The 21,772-nt window shown below is 37.1% G+C and overlaps 1 protein-coding gene across 1 annotated transcript; it reads left to right on the top strand.

Annotated features, from left to right (window-relative positions):
• Positions 1 to 12,373: 12,373 nt before the first annotated feature.
• LOC145100400 (phospholipase D alpha 1) lies at positions 12,374 to 16,358 on the top strand. Its single transcript, XM_079037691.1, has 4 exons — positions 12,374 to 12,476; positions 12,773 to 12,880; positions 13,073 to 14,972; positions 15,693 to 16,358. Exons 2-4 carry the CDS (start codon positions 12,788 to 12,790, stop codon positions 16,127 to 16,129), a joined length of 2,430 nt encoding a protein of 809 aa, XP_078893817.1. The 5' UTR covers positions 12,374 to 12,476; positions 12,773 to 12,787; the 3' UTR covers positions 16,130 to 16,358.
• Positions 16,359 to 21,772: the final 5,414 nt, after the last annotated feature.

Below are 21,772 nucleotides of genomic sequence, written 5' to 3'. Positions count from 1 at the left end.
ATAATAGATCTTGGCACTCCATGGAGTCTCATGATTTCTCGTATGTATAAACGCGTCAATCTCTCCATCTTGTAGGATTCCTTGATTGGCAGGAAATGGGCAGATTTCTTCAGTCGGTCGATTATTACCCATATGGTGTCTAGTCCATCCGACGTTTTGGGTAGCTTGGTCACGAAATCCATAGAAATTCCCTCCCATTTCCACTTAGGAATTACTGGTTGCTGTAATAACCCTGAGGGCTTCTGGTATTCCACCTTTACCTTGGCACACGTAAGGCACTTACTAACGTAGGTAGCAATTTCCGCCTTCATGTTAGGCCACCAATAGTGTTGTTTAATATCCAAATACATCTTGTCTGAACCAGGATGAATGGAGTATCGCGTTTTGTGGGCTTCCTTCATAACTACCTCCCTATATCCTCCGACCTTAGGGACCCAAATACGGTTCATGAAGTAGTATACTCCATTCTCCTTTGCCTCTAGGTTCTTCTCCATCCCGCGCAATGCTTCGCTTTCCTTGTTTTCCGTTTTCATTGCCTCCGACTGGGCTACCGCAATTTGTGTGGCTAAGTGAGATTGGATGGTTATTTAGAGAGTTTTCGCACGACGATTAGAGTACTCCTTCTGACTTAACGCGTCAGCTACCACGTTGGCCTTGCCTGGGTGGTACTTAATCTCGCACTCATAATCGTTTAGCAATTCAACCCATCTTCGTTGCCTCATGTTCAGCTCCTTCTGGTTCAAGATGTGTTGGAGGCTCTTGTGATCTGTGAAGACGATGCACTTCGTACCATAAAGGTAATGCCTCCAAATCTTTAGGGCAAAGACTACAGCTCCTAATTCCAGGTCATGGGTCGTATAATTTACTTCGTGCGTCTTTAATTGGCGGGATGCGTATGCTATCACTCTTCCACGTTGCATGAGAATGCAACCTAAGCCCTGATTTGACGCGTCACAGTAGACTACAAAATCTTCCATGCCTTCTGGTAGAGATAGTACAGGAGCACTACAGAGAGCTTGCTTCAAGGTTCGAAACGCAATCTCTTGTTTGTCTGTCCATTTGAATGGTACGCCCTTCTGCGTAAGCGAGGTAAGTGGCTTGGAGATCTTAGAGAAGTTTTGAATGAATCTCCTATAGTAGCCTGCTAGGCCCAAGAATTGACGAATTTCAGTGGGCGTGGTCGGGGTTGCCCATCCTTCCACGACTTTGACCTTAGAGGGATCCACATGAATTCCATCTTGGCTAACTACGTGGCCTAGGAAGTTCACACTCCGGAGCCAGAACTCACACTTGGAGAGTTTTGCGTATAGCTTCTCCGATCGCAGAGTTTCTAGGATTTGTCGGAGATGTCGGCCATGCTCTTCTTCGCTTCGAGAATAAACGAGAATGTCATCAATGAAGACAATGACAAAGTTGTCGAGGAATGGTCGACAGATTCGATTCATTAGGTCCATAAATGCGGCAGGAGCATTTGTCAGACCGAAGGGCATTACTACAAATTCATAATGACCATAGCGGGTTCGGAAAGCGGTTTTTGGAATATCCTCTTCCCGGACTTTGAGTTGGTGGTATCCGGACCGTAGATCTATTTTTGAAAAATAACTAGCTCCTTGGAGCTGGTCGAATAGATCATCGATTCGTGGGAGTGGGTAGCGGTTCTTAACTGTGAGTTTATTTAACTCTCTGTAATCGATGCACATCCTAAAGGATCCGTCCTTCTTTTTGACAAAGAGTACTGGGGCTCCCCATGGCGAGTAACTAGGTCGGATAAATCCCTTGTCCAGAAGCTCACTGAGTTGGCTGGACAATTCCTGCATTTCAGCAGGAGCCAGCCGATAGGGTGATTTAGCAAGAGGAGTTGCTCCTGGTACGAGGTCGATTCGAAACTCAACCTGTCTCTCTGGGGGTACTCCTGGAAGATCTTCAGGAAACACGTCTGGAAATTCACACGCTACCGGAATATCTTGAATGTTAGTTTATTCCTTGGTTTTATCCACTATGTGAGCCAAGAACGCCAAGTTGTTCTTTCGTAGATGTTTTTGTGCCTTGATGCACGAGATGAGGCGAAGGTTCATGCTAGGTTTGTCTCCGTAAATTACTAGGGTTTCGTGATTTGGGAGATGAAGACGAACGGCCTTCTCGTGACACATAATTTCAGCATGGTGGGGGCTTAACCAGTCCATGCCAATAATCACATCGAAACTCCTAATTGATACAGGCATCAAGTCTATTCGAAAGACGTATTGATTGAGGGTTAAGGTACATCCGATGTAGATTTCCCCGGTGGATTCGGTCTTCCCATTGGCCATTTCCACCGTATAGGTTTCATTTAGCTTTTGGGGTTGTTGTTTTAATAAATGTTTAAACTTATCGCTTACGAAACTTCGCTCCGCTCCGGTGTCAAATAAGATGCATGCATAAGTGTGGTTTAGGGGAAACGTACCGGTAACAACTGAGGGGTCCTGAATCACCTCACCCTGACCCATGGTCAGCATCCTTCCTGTTCCTCCGTTTCCTGGATTGTTGTTGTTAGGGCAGTCTCGGCGGAAATGCCCAGTCCTTCCACACCCATAGCAGGTGTGGCTAGGCCCTGCATTGTTGCCGCCGGTGATGACGTTGTTGTTGTTGCGATGGTTGTCATTGTTGTTTCCCTGATTTTGGTTCTGGGGAGGGTAAGTCTTGCAGTACCTTGCAGTGTGTCCCCTTCGATTGCAACTGGTGCACTGAAAATCCTTGCATTCTCCATTATGATGGAGACCGCACTTATTGCACTTGGGAAGATTACCGGAATAAGGTCTTGAAGCATTTGAAGCAGCTGAGGCTGGAGCATGTGGTGCGGCTGGAACCGGTGCGGTGACAGCGTTAACTGCCACTGTATGCTGCTTTTTAGAGGTCTCGGGGCCCTGGCACCCCTTCCTCTTATTATTCTTTCCCTTCTTGCCATCACCTTCCTTCTTTTTCTCAGCCTCCACTAGCTTCTCGCCCTTCTTGTTGTTATGGTCATATAGCTTCTTTGCCAATCTTTTTGCACTATCAAACGTTTCAGGGTTCGCAGCTATCACATTCCCTTGAATTGGTGCTGTTAGTCCCCAGATGAATCACTCAATCTTCTTTCCTTCCGAGGTGATCATACCCGGGCACAGCAGAGATAGTTCACTAAATGTCGATATGTAGGCATCGATATTCGCATTCTGCACAGTGAGGTTCCATAGCTCTTGCTCCATCTTCTGTATTTCGCCTCGCGGGCAGTATTCAGCCATTAACATTTCTTTCATCTTTGCCCACGGCATAGAGTTGGCTACAGGGAGCGTCATGGCTTCCACATGTCCGTTCCACTAGGTGAGTGCTTGATCCGCAAAAGTGCAGGCCGCGAACTTCACTTTCATCTGCTCAGGGCAATCGCATATCTCGAATACCGACTCCACCTTCTCGATCCATCGCTTCAGGGCGATCACTCCTCCAGTGTCGTTAAAAGTTCGTGGTTTGGCGTTCGTAAAGTCCTTGTAGGTACATGTTTTGGTAGGTCCTTGATTCATCCCGTTGTTCGAACTTCCGGCCCCTTGCCCGTTGCCTCCTCCATTATTCCCCTGATGGATTTGTGCCATAGCTGCGGTGACCGCAGCAGACATGGCTGCCTGGAATGCAGTGGAGTCAACTTCGGGTGGGGTTGGTCCAGGGTTTCCGCGAGTAGGTCGGCGAGGCATCTTCTTGTCACGAAACGGAAAGATGTTGAGTGTACGTGGTTTCTGTGAGGTTGTGGTCCTACTGACTAGGTGTATGGCACGAACTTAAGTACTTCTATCATTTAGCATACAATCATAGATTCGCAACACATAGCAAAACACGTAAAAGTTCACTAATACTATCCTATGCCTCTCCCACTATTGCAGACTAAACAGACGTTCTCTTTTTGGTGATAAAGGGGTATAGTTTTAGGTTCCCTAGCTATCATGATCTCATCAGAACGTGTGTTAGTTATACTTTGGAGAGAATGTAGTTGATCAGGCTACATACATTCCTTGGTATCCCTAAGAACAGTCCTGATTTAATCCGAGATACTAGCATTATCTTGTTTGTTTCGACGTTATGTTCCTTATCCCTAATGCAAGCAAAGGTGTTTTATCATTGTATTTTACTTGTTTTGTTCAGAGTTATGTTAGTCCCTCTTTTGGTTTATAGTCGCATATCAAGGTGTGGCTAGATATGCTAGTTCACTATAAACAAAGCTCTGATACCAACCTGTCACACCCGCGAACCAGACGGCGGAAACGTCCGGGGGCTGTTGTGACTTAATTGAATACCATAACATTGAATATATATGAAACATAACATCATTCATCACCATGCATTAATATAGTACAACTGAATAAGTTTACACTGAGTACATTGTTTTAACATTACATTCCCAAAAATAAATTGTTCGGTTCATAGATAAACAAACTGCAAGCCGTCATTGAGTACATTTTCCTTCGGTTTACTTGTTACCTGAGAATACAAGTATTTTGAAAAACGTCAACATATGAAATGTTGGTGAGTTCATAAGCGGTATTTGAAAAGCAATGTTTTGTATTTTTTTGAAAAACTACCAGAAAATCCGATATTTTCTGAAAAGAGTTTATGAAAAAGTTTGTGAAGATCCATAAGTATGCTTGTTTGTTTCTATAGTTGTAAAAAAAAATTGTTCATTAAACTTGTGTACGTTTCGAAAACCGTATGTATTGAAAAACCCTAGGAAAACCCGATGTTTTCCTAATGCTTTGAATTCCATGTAGTTGTAAAACCATCGCGGCGTGTGAAGTCATTGATTCCAGGCGACGTCGGATTATTGCGCATGGTGAATTGCTATAAACACGCGTTACGCAAACGACCAGTTTACAACTATACTAACAATCCCGTAGGCGTCGTCCGTACTATTCACTTAATCCAACCGCCCTGACTTCGAGTAGTCCCACATCCGAAGAGAAAGAGGGCACAAAGACCTCGATAACTCCGTTAACCGGTTGGGGATAAAAAAAAAAGAGTACGAGGGGCCCTTGACCCGACTCGCATTAAAATAACCGACTTTACTAGCAGTACCAAAGGACCCTTGGGGACCAATAGTATAAAAGCTATTGAAAGTCCTTTTACGCTATGTTAGATCATGTAAGACCCAACAACTCGTAAGGTTGAAGTCTTCGGGCCTAAAGATCAGGTCATGGGGCTAGCTAGGCCCAACAAACAAGATTTTACACTTTTGGGCCCAAAGGTGGTGCGTCGAGGTCTGTGCACTCTCACGTGTGTATTGAATTCCCAAATGTTACTTGTGTGAATCGAGTTGTCGTCGTGTTAGTAGTTTCGGGTTGTTATTGATTCGAGACCGAATCAATTCGTTTAACAACGATTTTTGGTATTGTTGTGTATTGTATTTCGTCGGTAGTCGTGGTGCCAATATTTGATCACGATGGGTGTATTGAATTAGCCTTCGAAATTTTCTTTTTTCAGCCCCTCTTTGTTTTGTAAATTTACTTTTTCAACCCTTTGCGTAAATAAATTTCCAGTTTAGTCCTTAAACTATTTTTCTTGGCATTTTAACATCAAAACTTATTGGAATTGATATTTTTCAGCACATTTTTAGTTGAAAACAGTTTTAGTCCCTGAAAATACAGTTTTCTCGGTTGTAACCCCTCTTTTTCGCAGTTTTTACAATTTTGGCCCAAATTGGAAAAATTTTGCAACTTTGGTCCTTTTTAAATTTGAAAAGCATTTTAAACCTTAGAAAAGGACTTGGAACACTAGTAGTCCACTGTTTTACAGAAAAACACAGTTTTGGCCCTTCAAAACAGAAAATTTCGCATATTGGGCCCTATTGGGCCAAAAATGCCATTTTTAGCCCATTAAGCTTGAAATTTATAATTTTTAATCCTCCAAGAGAATGTATTTCCAGAAAACACTTTATTGAAACTGTTTTGACTCATCTCACCCATCAGAATTCGAAATATGTCATTTTGGGCCCTTTAACTTTATATTTTTAACATTTTGTGTCCAAAAATTGAGTTTTTAGCCCAAAGAAGATGTTATTAAGCCACTTAGCTATTTTTCTTGGAAAACTTTATATGTAGAAATATATTTGATGCTAGTATCATTTAACATAAAGTATATCTCGATTTTTAGGGGTTTATGGCTAGATCCAACATCATAAACACACAAAAACACACATATAAGCATAGAAATCATACAAGGCATACAAAACACATATAGATCTACACTTTCACTTGTATTCCCCCCCCCCCCAACAAAACTTATAAAACAGAAAAATAGGGAGTATGAAGCTCACCTTAGGGTGTAGTTTCGGTTTTTGAAGAAAAGATGGAATAAAACTTGGTGATTTTTGGCCTTAGCACCCTTTTCTTGAAGATCTCGAGTTTGAGGGGTTCTAAGACACAAGATTATGATTTCATATGAGTTAAGAAGAGATTTTTGGATATAAAAGAAGTCTAAAGTGTGGATCCAAGTTTCAACTTACCTAGATGATGATTTTTGGGAAGAATTCTCCTTGCAATGCTCTTGAATCTTCGAAATTTAGGAGTGGAATGGAGAGAGTTCCTTGAGAGAAAAGATGAGTGAAATGTTTGTGTGTGTGTTTGGGATTCGGCCGAGAGGGAGAGTGGGAAAAGAAGAGAGAGACCTTGACAAGATACTTGCTTGGAAATATGAGTTGCATGCATGGAGACCCAACAAATAAAAGTGAGGTGGCAATCCAAAGTCAACTCTTCCTTTTCCTTGGGCTTGGGCCGAGAATGGAGAGGGAAGAAAGGATTTTTGGGCTTTTTGCCTCTAAGCCCAATATTAGAGTTAGTTTGGGTGATCATTGGCCTTATAAAATAAAATTGTGATTTTTATGCTTTATTAAGCTAGATTAGGTTAATCATGGATCAAAGCTTTTAATTCATTTCATTCTAGGCCCAAAATGGCCCAAAATGTTGAAATAAATGATTGTGGGTCCAGTTAGAGCCCAATTAGGGTTCTAAGCCCATGATAGTCAAATTGGAAGCTTATTGGTCCATTTGGGCCCAATAAGGAAGTCCTAGTCCAAAATGGACCTAAACAAGAACTTCTAGGGTTTCCAATTATTTGTTGACTATTTGTAGTACTTGTATGATGTATTTGATTGAAGTTTTTGATGTCATAATAATAGGTATCACACATGCTCTTAAGTTTTTGATTCAACATTTACTTGAGTATAGTGATTACAAGACACAAAATTTCTAGTTGTGACAGAAAAACACAACAGGTGCAACAACAACAACAAAAGGAGGAATCTCTTCTCCTGGTCGCAAAATATTGGGCCACCATGTTCAACAATGCCAAAACAGTTCATGACCTTCTTTCATTTCAGCAGTGGATGATGGAAACGGATAACACTGTTCTAAAGGATCATGCAATGGAAAATGTTGTTGGTACCTCCAAGCCTCCCCAGAATGAAGAACCTCATGATTTCAATAACGATGGTGCCGCAATCGAGATCAACTCTACCCCAATGTTTGGTCTTGATGATGATAATCCTGATGATGTTCAACAACTTCCCCCTTCCGATAACTTCATTATGGTTGTCGATGATGAAGAATTGAGTGGTTCTCAACTTTCCACTTCAAAACCCAAGTAAAAGAAGAAAAAGAAGATAGCAGTATCCAGAAAAGAATTCCTCGACATTCAAGCCAAAGTAGATCTAATCTTAGTTGTAGTCACCACCAAAGCACCGCGGAGCACTAATGCTCCAACACTGCAGTCGGTCGTTGATCGTATTGAAGTGTTAGAGACAAGAGAAAAAAGACTGTAGATAGGGTTCTTCTAAGGCTAGAAATGGGTATCCAGTAACTCGACATTCAACGTACATCTGATCACAAGGAATTCTTGTCCGAAGCCGAAGACCTCATCAAGGAAGTGAAAGAATTAAAAATCGAGTTGCAACAAACCCTTCAAACTCAAGAAAGCAATTTTAAGCAGCTTGTTGAGGAAACCTACACTGCATATGAATCAGGGTTTGTGGTTCTCCAAGACACCATCAAGGGATTAAGAAGATCACTCACGGCCAATTAGAGTGTTAATGAAATCCTCCGCCTTTCAATGGAGATTTATCAACTTCTCTTCAATCCTGAAATCCCCAACAATCAAGAAGTTTGTGAACAAATGAAAACCCAATTAAATGATATGTTTCAAAAAATTGGTGGGTTAAAACAGTGGTTTGAGGAGAAGATGGGGCCTGCTTCCTCAAAAGGGGGAAGTGATAGTGATCCAAATAGAGAATATTCAACCTCCAAAACCCCCTTAGTTCAACATTCTCAAACTCCTCCATGGGTTCAACCTCCTACTACAGAGCTAAACAAAGAACCAACTCCACGGTCATCTGCTCAAATTCCAACTCCTCAGGGTTCACCTCAACAAACTCCTCCTCACCTCAAGACCACAGAAGAAGAAATGTCATCTGACCATACTGATGGCTCCCATGCCACAACCCAACGAAAACATGACTAAAGAGTTGCTAAGAAGCAACTGGATATCACTATAGCTTTGGTGCAAAGAGCAAATCACACAAATGATAAAGTCAAGCTCGAGATTTCAAGAAGAATCCAGTAGCTATTTGAAGTTAGAAAGTTTTGGTGGATTATCATCAAGTTCCTAAAAGTGAACAAGTGAAGAAAAACAGTAGAGAAGTTACTACCGGAGACTGTTTTTGTACATTGAAGTACCACATAGTTGTAGATGAACCGCAGAGTGAAGATATGCATGAAGATTATTCAAGTTACTTTAACTAACATTACATGTATTCCATGTATTATCCGGTGAACCATTCATAGTCACTATAGTCAGTTACTTTTAGATTATTTTACTCTTTTTATGTAACTTTTAGGACTCTATAAATAGAGCTTCCTACTTCATGTAATCCTTACCAATTTACCAATTCACCATTTTATCAATTTATCGATCAATGAATGTTTATCAATATCAGATTGTTCATCTTTATATTTTAACCTCGTGTCTACTTGTTTTGCTGCTTATTGATATAAACTTGTTGTTATTTATTTTCCTTATATTTATGCAATCTAACTATTATTATTGTTGAGCTAACAAGATCCATTGATATTAACTTCTATTCCGCAACTCGTTATCTTATTACTAATGTTTGTTCAAGTTTTTCTCACAACATCGAGCCTTAAGTTAATGCATAAGATTTCATGAGAAACACAATGGAAGCCCAAGATATTGATTAAATCAAAGATCTTGGGTTCTTCTGGGATGTTAGTACAAGTTCAAGATAAAATTAGGAAGTTAAAAATTTCTACCCACAACAATAAGTATTACCTTTTATACCAACACTCATATATAATAAATGTCACATTCATCTACATATAAATATCACCTTTGTGACACCGCATAGACCAACACGCATGGATTTATGGCTCCCTATTGCAATATTAGGTATTTGTTAGCCCATATTAAAAGAAATGGGGCTTTAACTAAGGAAGAAATGTTCAATCATGCTCATGCACAACTTAAAAATGTTATTGAGCGTGCTTATGGTGCATTGAAGGAGAGATTCCCAATCTTAAAACAAATAGCTCCTTATCCTTTTTCAATGTAAAGGGACACTGTCATTGTTTGTGTCACGGTCCATAATTTTATAAGGAAATACAATCTTCAATATGACTTATTTATGATATTTGAAGAGACCACTATGGTTACTCCTGACGTGCAAGGTGGAGGAAGTGATGGCTAAAACATACAAGGCATAGAATGGGGTTCAGAAGTCGTTGAATATATGGTTACTTTGCCTGACCAGATTACTAGTCAACTACTCCAACTGGTTAACGTTACATTTGTATGCAAATTATTATGTTCTTTTTTATTTTGTATGACAATTTATATTTGAATTTTAAATGATTTATGTTTAATTTAGATTTTGTGCGACAATTTGTATTTTTTTTTATAATTATTGTATCCAGCACAAGAGACAGCATAAGGGTAATATGGTCATTTTCCATCATTCACCAGAAATATAATCAAACAATATGATTTTAGTCACATATGGACTCAATTAGAAGTTTTAACTCAATCATTAGTAACTCAACCAACAACTATTAAATGACCCCTCACTCTTATTGATCAAAAGTTTTAACTCAATCATCGGTAACTCGACCAACAACTATCAAATGACCCTTCACTTTTACTTAAGAGTACAACCATATATGGTAAGGATACCAAGGGTAATATTTTTCTCATTCTTGTATTTACCTCTAAATGTTCTATCCGTTCTCAAACTTTATAGTCATTCTTAAGCATTTTCAAACATTCTTAAACTTTTTGAAACATTATCTATCATTCTCATCTTTCTTAAGTCTTCTACATTCTCTTTTTATTTTGACTTTCTCAAATTTCTAGGAGTGCTCTCATGTCAGACCCAAAACAAACAAAGGATAATCATAATTAAAAAAAATGAAATCTAATTTTAACAACAAAATATTTCTAACTTAGATCAAAATAACCACCGACAATTAAATCATTCACAAAAATATCCTTTAATTAATGATCATCTCCGAATAGAAACTTCGTCATCAAATCATTTTTATGAAAAGCATGGCAAACGTAATGCATATAGTAACCAAACAACATAAATACTTATCGGACGGGTATAATCATCCCAAACACGGAGAAAAATAATCTTAGATGTTGTCTCATAACCATTAACCAACCCAAAACATGACACAATAGTTTCGGATTTGGTTTTTCCTTTTTGATTTTGGTATTTTGACCTTCCATGGTTTGGTTTTTGTTTAGAGTAAATTAATGAAATCGTCCATATGGTTTGGTTAAAATTATATGTTTGGTCTCTAACATTATTTTAGCACTCGGACCGTCCTTGTGGTATGATTTTATTGTGTTTTTCGTCTCTCACATACATTAAAAGACTATATTACCCTTTATATATATTTTTAGTCTTTTATTATTTGTTTGTTATTTATTAATTAAAAAAGGAATTAAATGATTTATAGACATGACACACTCCCACCACTACAACCAAACATTTTCAACCACCACTACTAGCAAAACTACCACCACCACCATCACTATCGGCAACACAACCGCCCTCCTTTTCAGGCCGTCGACAACATCATCCATTTCATCAAGCGACACCCTATTTATCTCCAAGAACCACCATGTTCACCTTCGAAAACCATCAACGTTTACCTCGACTGCAACCATCATTCACCTCTTGCAAACCACAATCGATCACCGCCTGGACCAAACCAAAACCAAGATCAAATCCTATAAATCAAACCAGACCAAGATCAAATTCTGAAATTAAAAACTAACCAAATTCAAATCCTGAAATCATGAATTAGAATCTAAGCTGAAATAAAAAGGAAATCCATAAATTAGAAACTAAGTTGAAAACGTAACCTCAAATCGACGATGAAATAAAAAAAAAAAAAAAAAACTGATGAAATCCCAGAAATCAAATCCAAAAACGAATGGGATTAAATTCATTTATATTTGAAATTGATGATGTTGGATTAAACATAATGGAATTAAATGAGTTGGATTAAACTTAGTGGGATTAAACCCACAATGAAAAACCTAACCTGATATCCCATAAGTAAAATACGATTTTCCAGATGATGAAATTGATGGAAGACGATTTTCCAGATGAAATTGATGATGTCGGCGGAACTAGAATAAATGGGGTTTGAAAGGAACGACGTGTAGAGGCGGAGAAGAACAATAAAGTTGCAGGTTTCCGACGACTTTAGGGTTGCAGGGTTCCGGTGGTGGTGTTAGCATGCTGACTAATGGCAACATCTACTTTAGAATTGCAGGTTTCCTGCTGGAGGCTCCGACGGGAACTTGAGGTGTAGATCGGTGTTTAGAGATGAGTTTGAAAGGGTTAGACGTACGATCGATGACTTCAATTCTAGAAGGGAAGGGATGGGGTGATAGAGATGTGTGGGACCCAATTTTTTTTATTGACACTTAAAATTAACTCTATATTATAATCTTTAATTTTGAATGTAAATAAATTTTGATAAGGGTGTATTAGTCTTTTAATGTTTGTCGCGGATGAAAATCGCAACAAAAAGAAACTATAAGAACGATCTGAGTGCAAAAAAAAAATACTAAGGACCAAACGCATAATTTTAACCAAACCATAAGAATAATTTGAATAATTTATTCTTTTATTTGGTTTTGAGTGGTTTTTATCATTACCTGGTTTGTACCTTGTCCATTGAAGATACAAATTTGATTAAAGAATGTACGGACTTTATTTTTTGATTTCCTAAAAAAACGGTTTTTCCGGTTAACTTTGAAACCTTTTAACAACTGTTTTCACGGATCGCTATCTCTCTCTCTCTCCAACTCTTCTGATTCCCTCTTATTACGTGTAGCATTGCCGTTCGGATCATATTCTCTGTGTTTTAATCTCTCTCACTTCGATTCAAACGGTAAGCATTGTTTTATGTCGTCAATTGTTCATCTGATTCATAGATCTATCAAATAAAATGAATTGTGTGTCCTGATTGAGCTTGTGTATCACTTTATTTACGGATACTATTAATTTTGTTGATTCACTGGTATCGATCCTATAATTTGCTTCGAGTTATTTCATTCTCGATTCGTTTAAATCACGCATTGTCAGTACGTGTTTGCTATTACTATATTATCTGTAGTTTAAAAAAGTGATCATGTGGTAAGCTATATTGACGATAAACGAGTAATTCGTTGGATTCGGTTTGTTTAGTGCGCAGGCTACAAAATGTCTAAGGTACTGCTCCATGGAACTCTTCACGTTACAATCTACGAGGTTGTTAAGCTTCACGAAGGTGGTGGGCCTAATGTATTCGGCAAGGTATAATTTCATATCATCTTTAAAAAATTACGAGTGATTTTATACTTTTGAAATGATTGCTCACTCATATCACATAACATACTATCATAGAATTTATGTTATTTTCTTTAATAACTGGTAATCATAACAGTTTGAAGTAACTGCATATTCGTGTTCTTCATGCAAACATACGTTTTTTTTTTCTTGTTGCAGCTTATGGCGAACATACAGGAAACCGTTGGATTTGGGGAAGGAACTCCGAAAATTTATGCGACGATCGATCTAGAAAAATGCAGAGTTGGACGAACTAGGATGATAGAAAACGAACCCCAAAACCCAAGATGGTACGAGTCATTCCACATTTATTGTGCTCACTCAGCTTCTGACGTGATCTTCACTGTTAAAGACAACAACCCAATCGGGGCAACGTTAATTGGAAGAGCTCACATGCCTGTAAGAGAATTAATGGATGGAGATGAAGTAGACAAATGGATTGAGATCATGGATGAAAACAACAACCCTGTTCCAGCTGGATCCAAAATCCACGTAAAGCTACAATTCTTTGACGTCACTCAAGATCGTAACTGGGCTCATGGAATCAAAAATGCGAAGTACCCTGGAGTTCCATACACATTCTTCGCTCAAAGAACAGGATGTCGAGTCTCTTTATACCAAGATGCTCATGTTCCTGAAAATTTCATGCCTAAGATCGCTCTTGCAGGTGGCAAATACTACGAGACACATAGATGTTGGGAAGATATATTCGAAGCCATTACTAATGCAAAACACTTCATCTACATTACTGGATGGTCTGTTTACACTGAGATCGCTTTGATACGAGACCCAAAGAGACAAAAGGATGGAGGTGATGTCATGCTTGGTCAGATTCTAAAACGGAAAGCAGAAGAAGGTGTTAGGGTGGCTATGCTCGTTTGGGACGATAGAACTTCTGTAAATGTATTTAAAGAAGACGGATTAATGGCTACCCATGATGAAGAAACTGAGAATTTCTTCCAAAACACCGACGTTCATTGCATTTTATGCCCGCGTGACCCTGATGACGGAGGAAGCGTTTTTCAGGACCTTCAAGTGTCCACCATGTTCACTCATCACCAGAAGATCGTGGTGGTGGACGCTGAGATGCCTACTGGAGGTTCAGAGAAACGGAGGGTGGTGAGTTTTGTTGGTGGTATTGATTTATGTGATGGAAGATACGATTATGCGTTTCATCCTCTTTTTAAAACATTAAACGCTGCTCACCATGATGATTTCCATCAACCTAATTACACTGGAGCATCCATAGCTAAAGGTGGTCCACGGGAGCCATGGCATGATATTCACTCTAGGGTTGAAGGACCAATCGCTTGGGATGTTTTGTTTAATTTTGAACAAAGATGGCGAAAACAAGGTGGGAAAAATATACTTGTTGACTTGAGACAACTTCGTGACATTCTAATCCCACCATCTCCGGTGACGTTCCCAAATGATCAAGAAACATGGAATGTCCAGCTTTTCAGGTCTATCGATGGTGGGGCCGCCTTTGGCTTCCCGGACACACCTGAAGAAGCCGGGAAAGCGGGTCTTGTGAGTGGGAAAGATAACATAATTGATCGAAGTATTCAAGACGCATATATTAATGCGATACGAAGAGCAAAAAATTTCATCTATATTGAAAACCAGTATTTCCTTGGAAGCTCTTTTGCTTGGAAATCTGACGATATCAATGTTAATGAGATTGGTGCGTTGCACCTTATTCCAAAGGAACTTTCTTTGAAGATTGTCAGCAAGATAGAAGCCGGTCAAAAGTTTATTGTTTATGTTGTCGTACCAATGTGGCCTGAAGGGATCCCAGAAAGTGGATCTGTTCAGGCGATATTGGACTGGCAAAAAAGGACGATGGAGATGATGTATAAAGACATTGTCAAGGCTCTTCAAGATAAGGGTCGAGATGATGATCCAAGAGAGTATCTTACCTTCTTTTGCCTTGGAAACCGTGAGATGAAGCAAGACGATGAGCATGAACCAACAGAAGCACCCGAACCGGATTCGGGTTATCTTCATGCCCAAGAGAACCGTCGTTTTATGATCTATGTCCATTCCAAAATGATGATAGGTAAATAGCTAGTTTGTTAGATTTGACAACCATGAGACCAAAATTATTATAAAACAATCCAATAAGGTTGTCTGGGTGGCATCGACATGTGCTCGTCATTTGCTTAGTTACCTCAGAAGACACCAGCCCGTAGGCTCGGCATTTTGAGTTCGACGAGCCAACTCGGTGGGTCCGAGTAGAGGAAAGAGAGTCTCTCCTTCTCCTCGTTTTCTTCTTCTACGTTTCTCCCTCACTTGGCGACCCACTCACTCTATTCTTGCCAACTTGGCAAAAATCTCCCCTTTAGCTTCTCCCTAGCTTAAGTGAGCTTAACATCACTCTTTTTAGCTTTAGTACCAATGTTTCAAAGATATATTTTTCCAAAAAAAAAAGTTAAAACCTAAAGGACCAAACATGTGTTTTAGTAAAAAAAATAAATAAGAGTAGATAATATTTTTGACACATTATTTTGGCATTCAAATTTGATTAAAAATGTCTCTTACAATTTTTGTTATTATTTAAAGTTTTTACAACATTTATGGCACTTTTCTTGAAAAGTAATTTTTAGTTAACGTTTCAAGTAAAATAGTTGTAAAAGCCTCAAATAATGACTAAACGCTATATAAAACTAAACTATTTGGGACCAAAATTAAAAATATCGGATAAACCAAGTAGCCAAAATGGTAACTTTTTCAATCGTTGATCATATTTAGTAACTAATTTTTATCTACCATGGTGCAGTTGATGATGAATACATAATAGTTGGATCCGCGAACATCAACCAACGATCCATGGATGGTGCTAGGGATTCTGAAATAGCCATGGGAGCATATCAACCTAATCATCTAGCTTCAGCCAGGTCACCAGCCAGGGGTCAGATCCATGGCTTCCGTATGGCTTTATGGTATGAACACCTTGGCATGATCGATCAGACCTTTGAGCACCCAGAGAATGTCGAATGCGTGAGAAAGGTGAATGATGTGGCTGACAAATGTTGGGAACTTTACGCCAGTGAAAATCTTGAACGTGATTTGCCAGGTCACTTGCTGCGATACCCGGTTGGTATCGCTAGGGATGGTGATATTACGGAATTGCCAGGAACTGAATGTTTCCCTGATACAAGTGCCAAGATCCTTGGTACGAAATCTGATTTCCTTCCTCCTATTCTTACTACCTAAAGAGAGACTTTGTTTTGGTGTTTTTAATTAGTTGGAATAACTTCAAATTTTGTTTCCTTGTTTGGTATTAGCCATTGTAATCGAATAATACGCAAATTTTGCATCACTATTATCGCAATTGTATGTAAGATGTGTACTAATGACCATCTTCCATATGAATTACAATGTAACTTCTTGTATTTTTGCCATGTAGAATAAGTTTCTTTAGACTATTCTAAAACAGTTTACGGTGGTTATCATAAAAATTGTGACCCGCTTTGAAAATCCTACTGAACATGAGTAGTGTAGATTTAATCGATTCAAACCATGCCCATCTTTGAATCTAAGAAACCTTGTAGGAAAGATAGTCTAAGGGGTGGTCATGGACCAACAATGTGGTCGCATAATGCTCTTAAGAAAATTAGTTTAAAAAGTATATTTTTTTTAGCTTTTGTTGTAATTTTATCCCAAAAAAGAAGTAAAACATAAAAGATTTTGGTTTAATCATGAACATGAACTTTCATTGAATATAACCACCTTCGGTAATTAATCTAGGTACCTCAAACTCTTTTTGACAATATTTTGCAAGTAAAATTTCATTTTTATTCTAGTTTTAACATAAAAATAAATATAAAAAAAAAGTAATTTACAACATGTTATTGTAATTAGAGTAATAGCATGCAAAATACATTAATTATGTTGAGTTTAATGGACTGTAATATATGATTTCATTTATCATATAACTTACAATTATATATCTACAATGCGATGAATTTTCTAAAAGTTCAATAAAATAGTTTTAAGAAAACTTATTTAATAATCATTTTAGAGAAACTACAATAAAATCTTTATATATTTGTTTCATAATCGTTTTAGTCATTATATCTTTTTTATTAAATTAAGTCCCAAAAATCGGTAGTCGTATTCAATTTAACAATTTTAACAGGTCGACAGGCCATCCAACTTTCAAAAATTATATTTTTGGCCTAGATTTCAAAATTTATCATAAATTTGGTCAAAAATTTACACTTTTGGCCCTGATTTAAATTTTGTTACATATTTGGTCCAAAATTTATCCTTTTGGCCTAAATTTTAGAGTTTTGTTATGAATTTATCCTAACTTTAGTTTTTTTACAAATTTTTTCTCAAAATTTTGTTTCAAATATGTTTTTTCTTTATAAAATCATATTTATATAAAAAAAAGAAACATAGTTTAACATAAAAAAATCTTGTATTTTCTATATAATTTTTTTTAAAAAAATATATATTTTTTGTATACAAAATATCTATTTATAAAATTAGGTATTTATTAAGTACATAAATATATACAAATTCATGTTAAAAAAATGTATACAAAACCGTATTTTACACACACACACACACACACACACACACACATATATATATATATATATATATATATATATATATATATATAAACACATATTTTATTATAAATACATTTGTATACAAAAACATATTTATAAATAAATGTTAACAAACATCTATTTTCATAGTAAACGTATGTGTCTGTGTGTGTGTTTATGTGTGTGTGTGTGTATATATATATATATATATATATATATATATATGTGTGTGTGTGTGTGTGTGTGTGTGTGTTTGGGTGTGTGCATAAATAGGTGTATATCTATATTTCTTTTTTATAAAATCATGTTTGTATACATTTCTTTTATAAAAACATGTTTGAATATTTTTTATATAATACGTGTTTGTAATCATTTTATATATAAACATGTTTGAATACAAATACATTTATTATAAAATAGGAGTTTATAAAAATATATATACAAATATGTTTTTACATAAGAAATGTATACAAACATTTATTTAGGTGCATATAAATATGTTTTTACAAAAGAAATATATACGTTTAATATGAAATCGGTGTTTGTATACATTTTTGTTATAAATATGTGTTTTTCATACAGATTTATTTACAAAAGACTTTGTTTTGTGCCCAGGAATATGAATCTATATATATATATATATATATATATATATATATTAAATACATGGCTGTATACATTTTATTTTGTATAACTTTATGTACTTAATAAATACCTATTTTATAAATAGTGATTTTGTATACAAAAAAGTTTTTTATAAAAAGTTTTTGTATAGAAAATATAAGATTTTTTATATGAAAATATGCTTTTTTGTATAAATATGATTTTATAAAGAAAAAACATATTCGAAACAAAATTTTAAGAAAAAAAAGTTGTAAAAAAACTAAAGTTAGGATGAATTGATAACAAAATTCTAAAATTTGGGTAAAAATGGTAAATTTTGGACCAAAAATTGTAATAAAATCTAAAATTTGGGCCAAAAGTGTAAATTTTGTACCAAATTTGTAATAAATTTTGAAATCTTGGCCAAAAATGTAATTTTTAAAAGTTGGTTAACCTTTTGACCGGGTAAACTGGTTAACTTGAATATGATTACCAATTTTTGGGACTTAATTGAATAAAAAAAGATATAAAGATTAAATCGATTATGACACCAATATGTAAGGACTTTATTGCAAATTTCTCATTATTTTATATTAAAAAGTTGTATTTTTTATATTGAAGTGTTCAATGGCTATTGACGCTATTAAATACTCTTATTCAATAATTCCATTAAATTATGTACTGTGAATACTCTAATGATGTGACATGTATGAAAAACATGTTGTTGGCATGGATTGATAATGTGGGTTTAACATGCGTAATATTTCTTAAAATTCAATGTTATAAAATGCTTGTTCGGATTAAGTATATATGATTATAGACAACCATATCCAAAATTTTACAATTTGGGAGTCACGGGTACCAACCCTAACACCATCTATAGGTTTTTATCAACCTGTATATTTTTGGAAACCTTCATATCAAAACTTCCTAAGCATATAGTAAAATCCATTTTGGAGCCCAACTATACTATTGGTTTAAGTCTGAATTTAAACCATTTATGCACGTATTTTGCCACATAATAAACATACGTGGATCTGTAACGTCCCGAAAACGGTAATAAATATTTTCTTTTAAAAGTCTACCAAATCATTCATTAATTGCTTGAAATCAACACCAAGTCATAATATTCAAAACATCAGAGTACAATTATTTCAAATACGAAATCATGGGGGGAGGATGTTGTGTCATCACGTCGGGCCCTTCCCTTTTGAACTGGAAGTACCTGAAACCATAAACCTAAATTGTAAGCACAAAGCTTAGTGAATTCCTTAAAATACCACATACCAAAATATACAAGTGCCATGGGCTACCCCATGGTCTTTCCGTGCAATGCCGAGGGCCAAATCTCGGTCTTACATACAATTTTTGGGGCAAGATCCTGGTCTTCCATACAACTGTCAGGGGCCAAATCTTGGTCTTTCATGTAAATATCACAGAGAAAACTAGAATTCCACATAAGAAGTAATGGGTTGGCAGGGTGCCTTCGACCCATGGATAAAGTGAGAAAATTCACCTCACAGACAGATAACCAAAGTGAATAGCATGCTGCTCCAAGATCAACTCTACAAGTCACCTTAATAAATGCAATGACACAATCTCAGCATAGAGGTCAAAATACCTAAAATACCCTAGGTCAAACCCTAGTAAAAATCCAGGTCAAAGTCAACTGAGTCAACCGAGTTGACTCAGTAAGTATGCATAACTTACTCTTTATGTACGTGGGCATACTACGTAATTGACCAAAGATCGCGGAGCTGACCACGTACACACATCGTACCCCTTGGTATGCCCATTGTATGCGGCTTCTTACCACCTTACCCATTAAGACAACCTAGCTCATGCATGGAGAGAAACTAATGACCAAAAGCACTTTTTATGACTTAGCACACCCTAAAACCTCTAAAATGACAAATCAAGTTTGGGACAAAAAGGTGACAACTTTGAGCTAAAACTAGATCCATAAGAAATATACATCAAGGTTGAAGCTTTTTACCTCCACAAGATGCACAATGAAGAGAAAATGTTGGATCCAAAATCTTGAGAGCAAAGCCAATTCCTTGATGATCTTCCTTCACAACCCACAAATCACTCAAAAAGCGCAAAATGCTCAAAATATATTAGGCTTTGCAAGGAGGGTCGAATTTGGGATGGAGGCTAATAAGAGGAAGGGTTTTCAGACAATAATTGTACTTATATAGTGCGCAAACCATAAATATTAGGGTGGAGTCCAAGTTGTGTATGCCCTGTGTACCAATATGTATGCCCAACATACGCACATGGGGCCAAGTACACCCAACGTACCAAGGTGTACGCCCATCATATTTGTTTTGCACCCACTACTACTAAATTGCCATTGAGGACCAATCTTGCATACAAATCTTAACTCAAGGGTCAAAAGTCAATACCTGGAAATTAGATGTTACAAGATCCACCTTACCTTCTTTGATATTTTATAGGCATAAGATTAATTACCCCATACTACTCATCTTAAGAACATCAATATGAGACCTAGAATACGTATCTTCAACCATATGAGGTTTCTTATAGTTGGAGGCCTAACATCACTAGTATACATTAATATAGCTTGATCAAGCACATGATCCCATCATTGAGCGAGGTGTGTGTATGGATCGAGGAAGACAATCTCACAAGAAATTCACCTCATTAAAGCTACTTGAACATCTTTCGATATTATAAAACCTTGAAGCCACTTCCTTTGATTCCAACCTCATAATCGTTGGTTATATGTGACAATTTGTTATGGTATGTAACATCCTATTTTATGAAGTTTCTTATTTTGGGATTGTGGACAATAAATGGATTAAGTAAAGGCCTTGGGCTTCAAGGGAATAGGTTTTAGATCCTATTGGATGTAGATAATATTAGTTATGTGATCCAAGCCCTTGGTTTGTGCTGAAGTCAAAGGGGAAAACGGGAAAAGTGATGTTTCGGACTTCTTGCATGAACTATGGATTTTTGTTCAAGAAGTTTTTAGCCGGCGTACAAGGCTGGGTCGACTCAGCTGGGTTGACTTGGCTTGTTTGTTGAGTTTTGCCAATTTTGACCAAAGGGTATTTTCGGTAATTTGATATTAATTTTAAGTTGGGAAATATTTTGAATAATAGGTGTCGGGTCGAGCCGGTTTTCAGAGCAGAGATTTATTCAGCTTTTGTTTGGACGGAGAGGTGAGTTTTCCTCACTCTACTTTCAGGTCAAAGGCACCAAGGTCGGCCTAATGGATTGATATCCTATTAGATATTGATTTATGATATGTTGAGTATGTGATAGGCCTGTTTGGTTATCTGATAGTTACTGATATGTGTTAGATTGGTAGATCTGTAGGAATATATGTGATTACTGGCTGTATAATCATCTGTCTCCTAAATGTGTGTATTATATGTTATATGTCGACATGTTACGTTGGGGTTGAGACTACTGCTTTGTGCTGTAAGTCAACACACTGGGGTAATCCAACTAGGAGGTCGTAGGCCAAGGCATCCAACCAGGAGGTTGTAGGCCAAGGGTAATCCAACCGACAGGTTGTGGATCCAGTATGTGGTATGTAGGGCAATCCAATTGGGACATTGTGGGCTAGGGTAATCCAATCGGGAGGTTGTGGACCCAACATGCTAATCTATGTATTTTATATGTTGTGTGATGGTACCTTGAGGGAACTCACTAAGCTTTGCCT

This window comes from Lactuca serriola, chromosome 4 (assembly GCF_051521515.1).
Source record: "Lactuca serriola cultivar US96UC23 chromosome 4, Lser_US96UC23_V15, whole genome shotgun sequence".
NCBI lineage: Eukaryota > Viridiplantae > Streptophyta > Magnoliopsida > Asterales > Asteraceae > Lactuca > Lactuca serriola.
The sequence above is the reverse complement of the archived record's forward strand: the minus strand, read 5'-3'. Positions and strand labels throughout refer to the sequence as shown.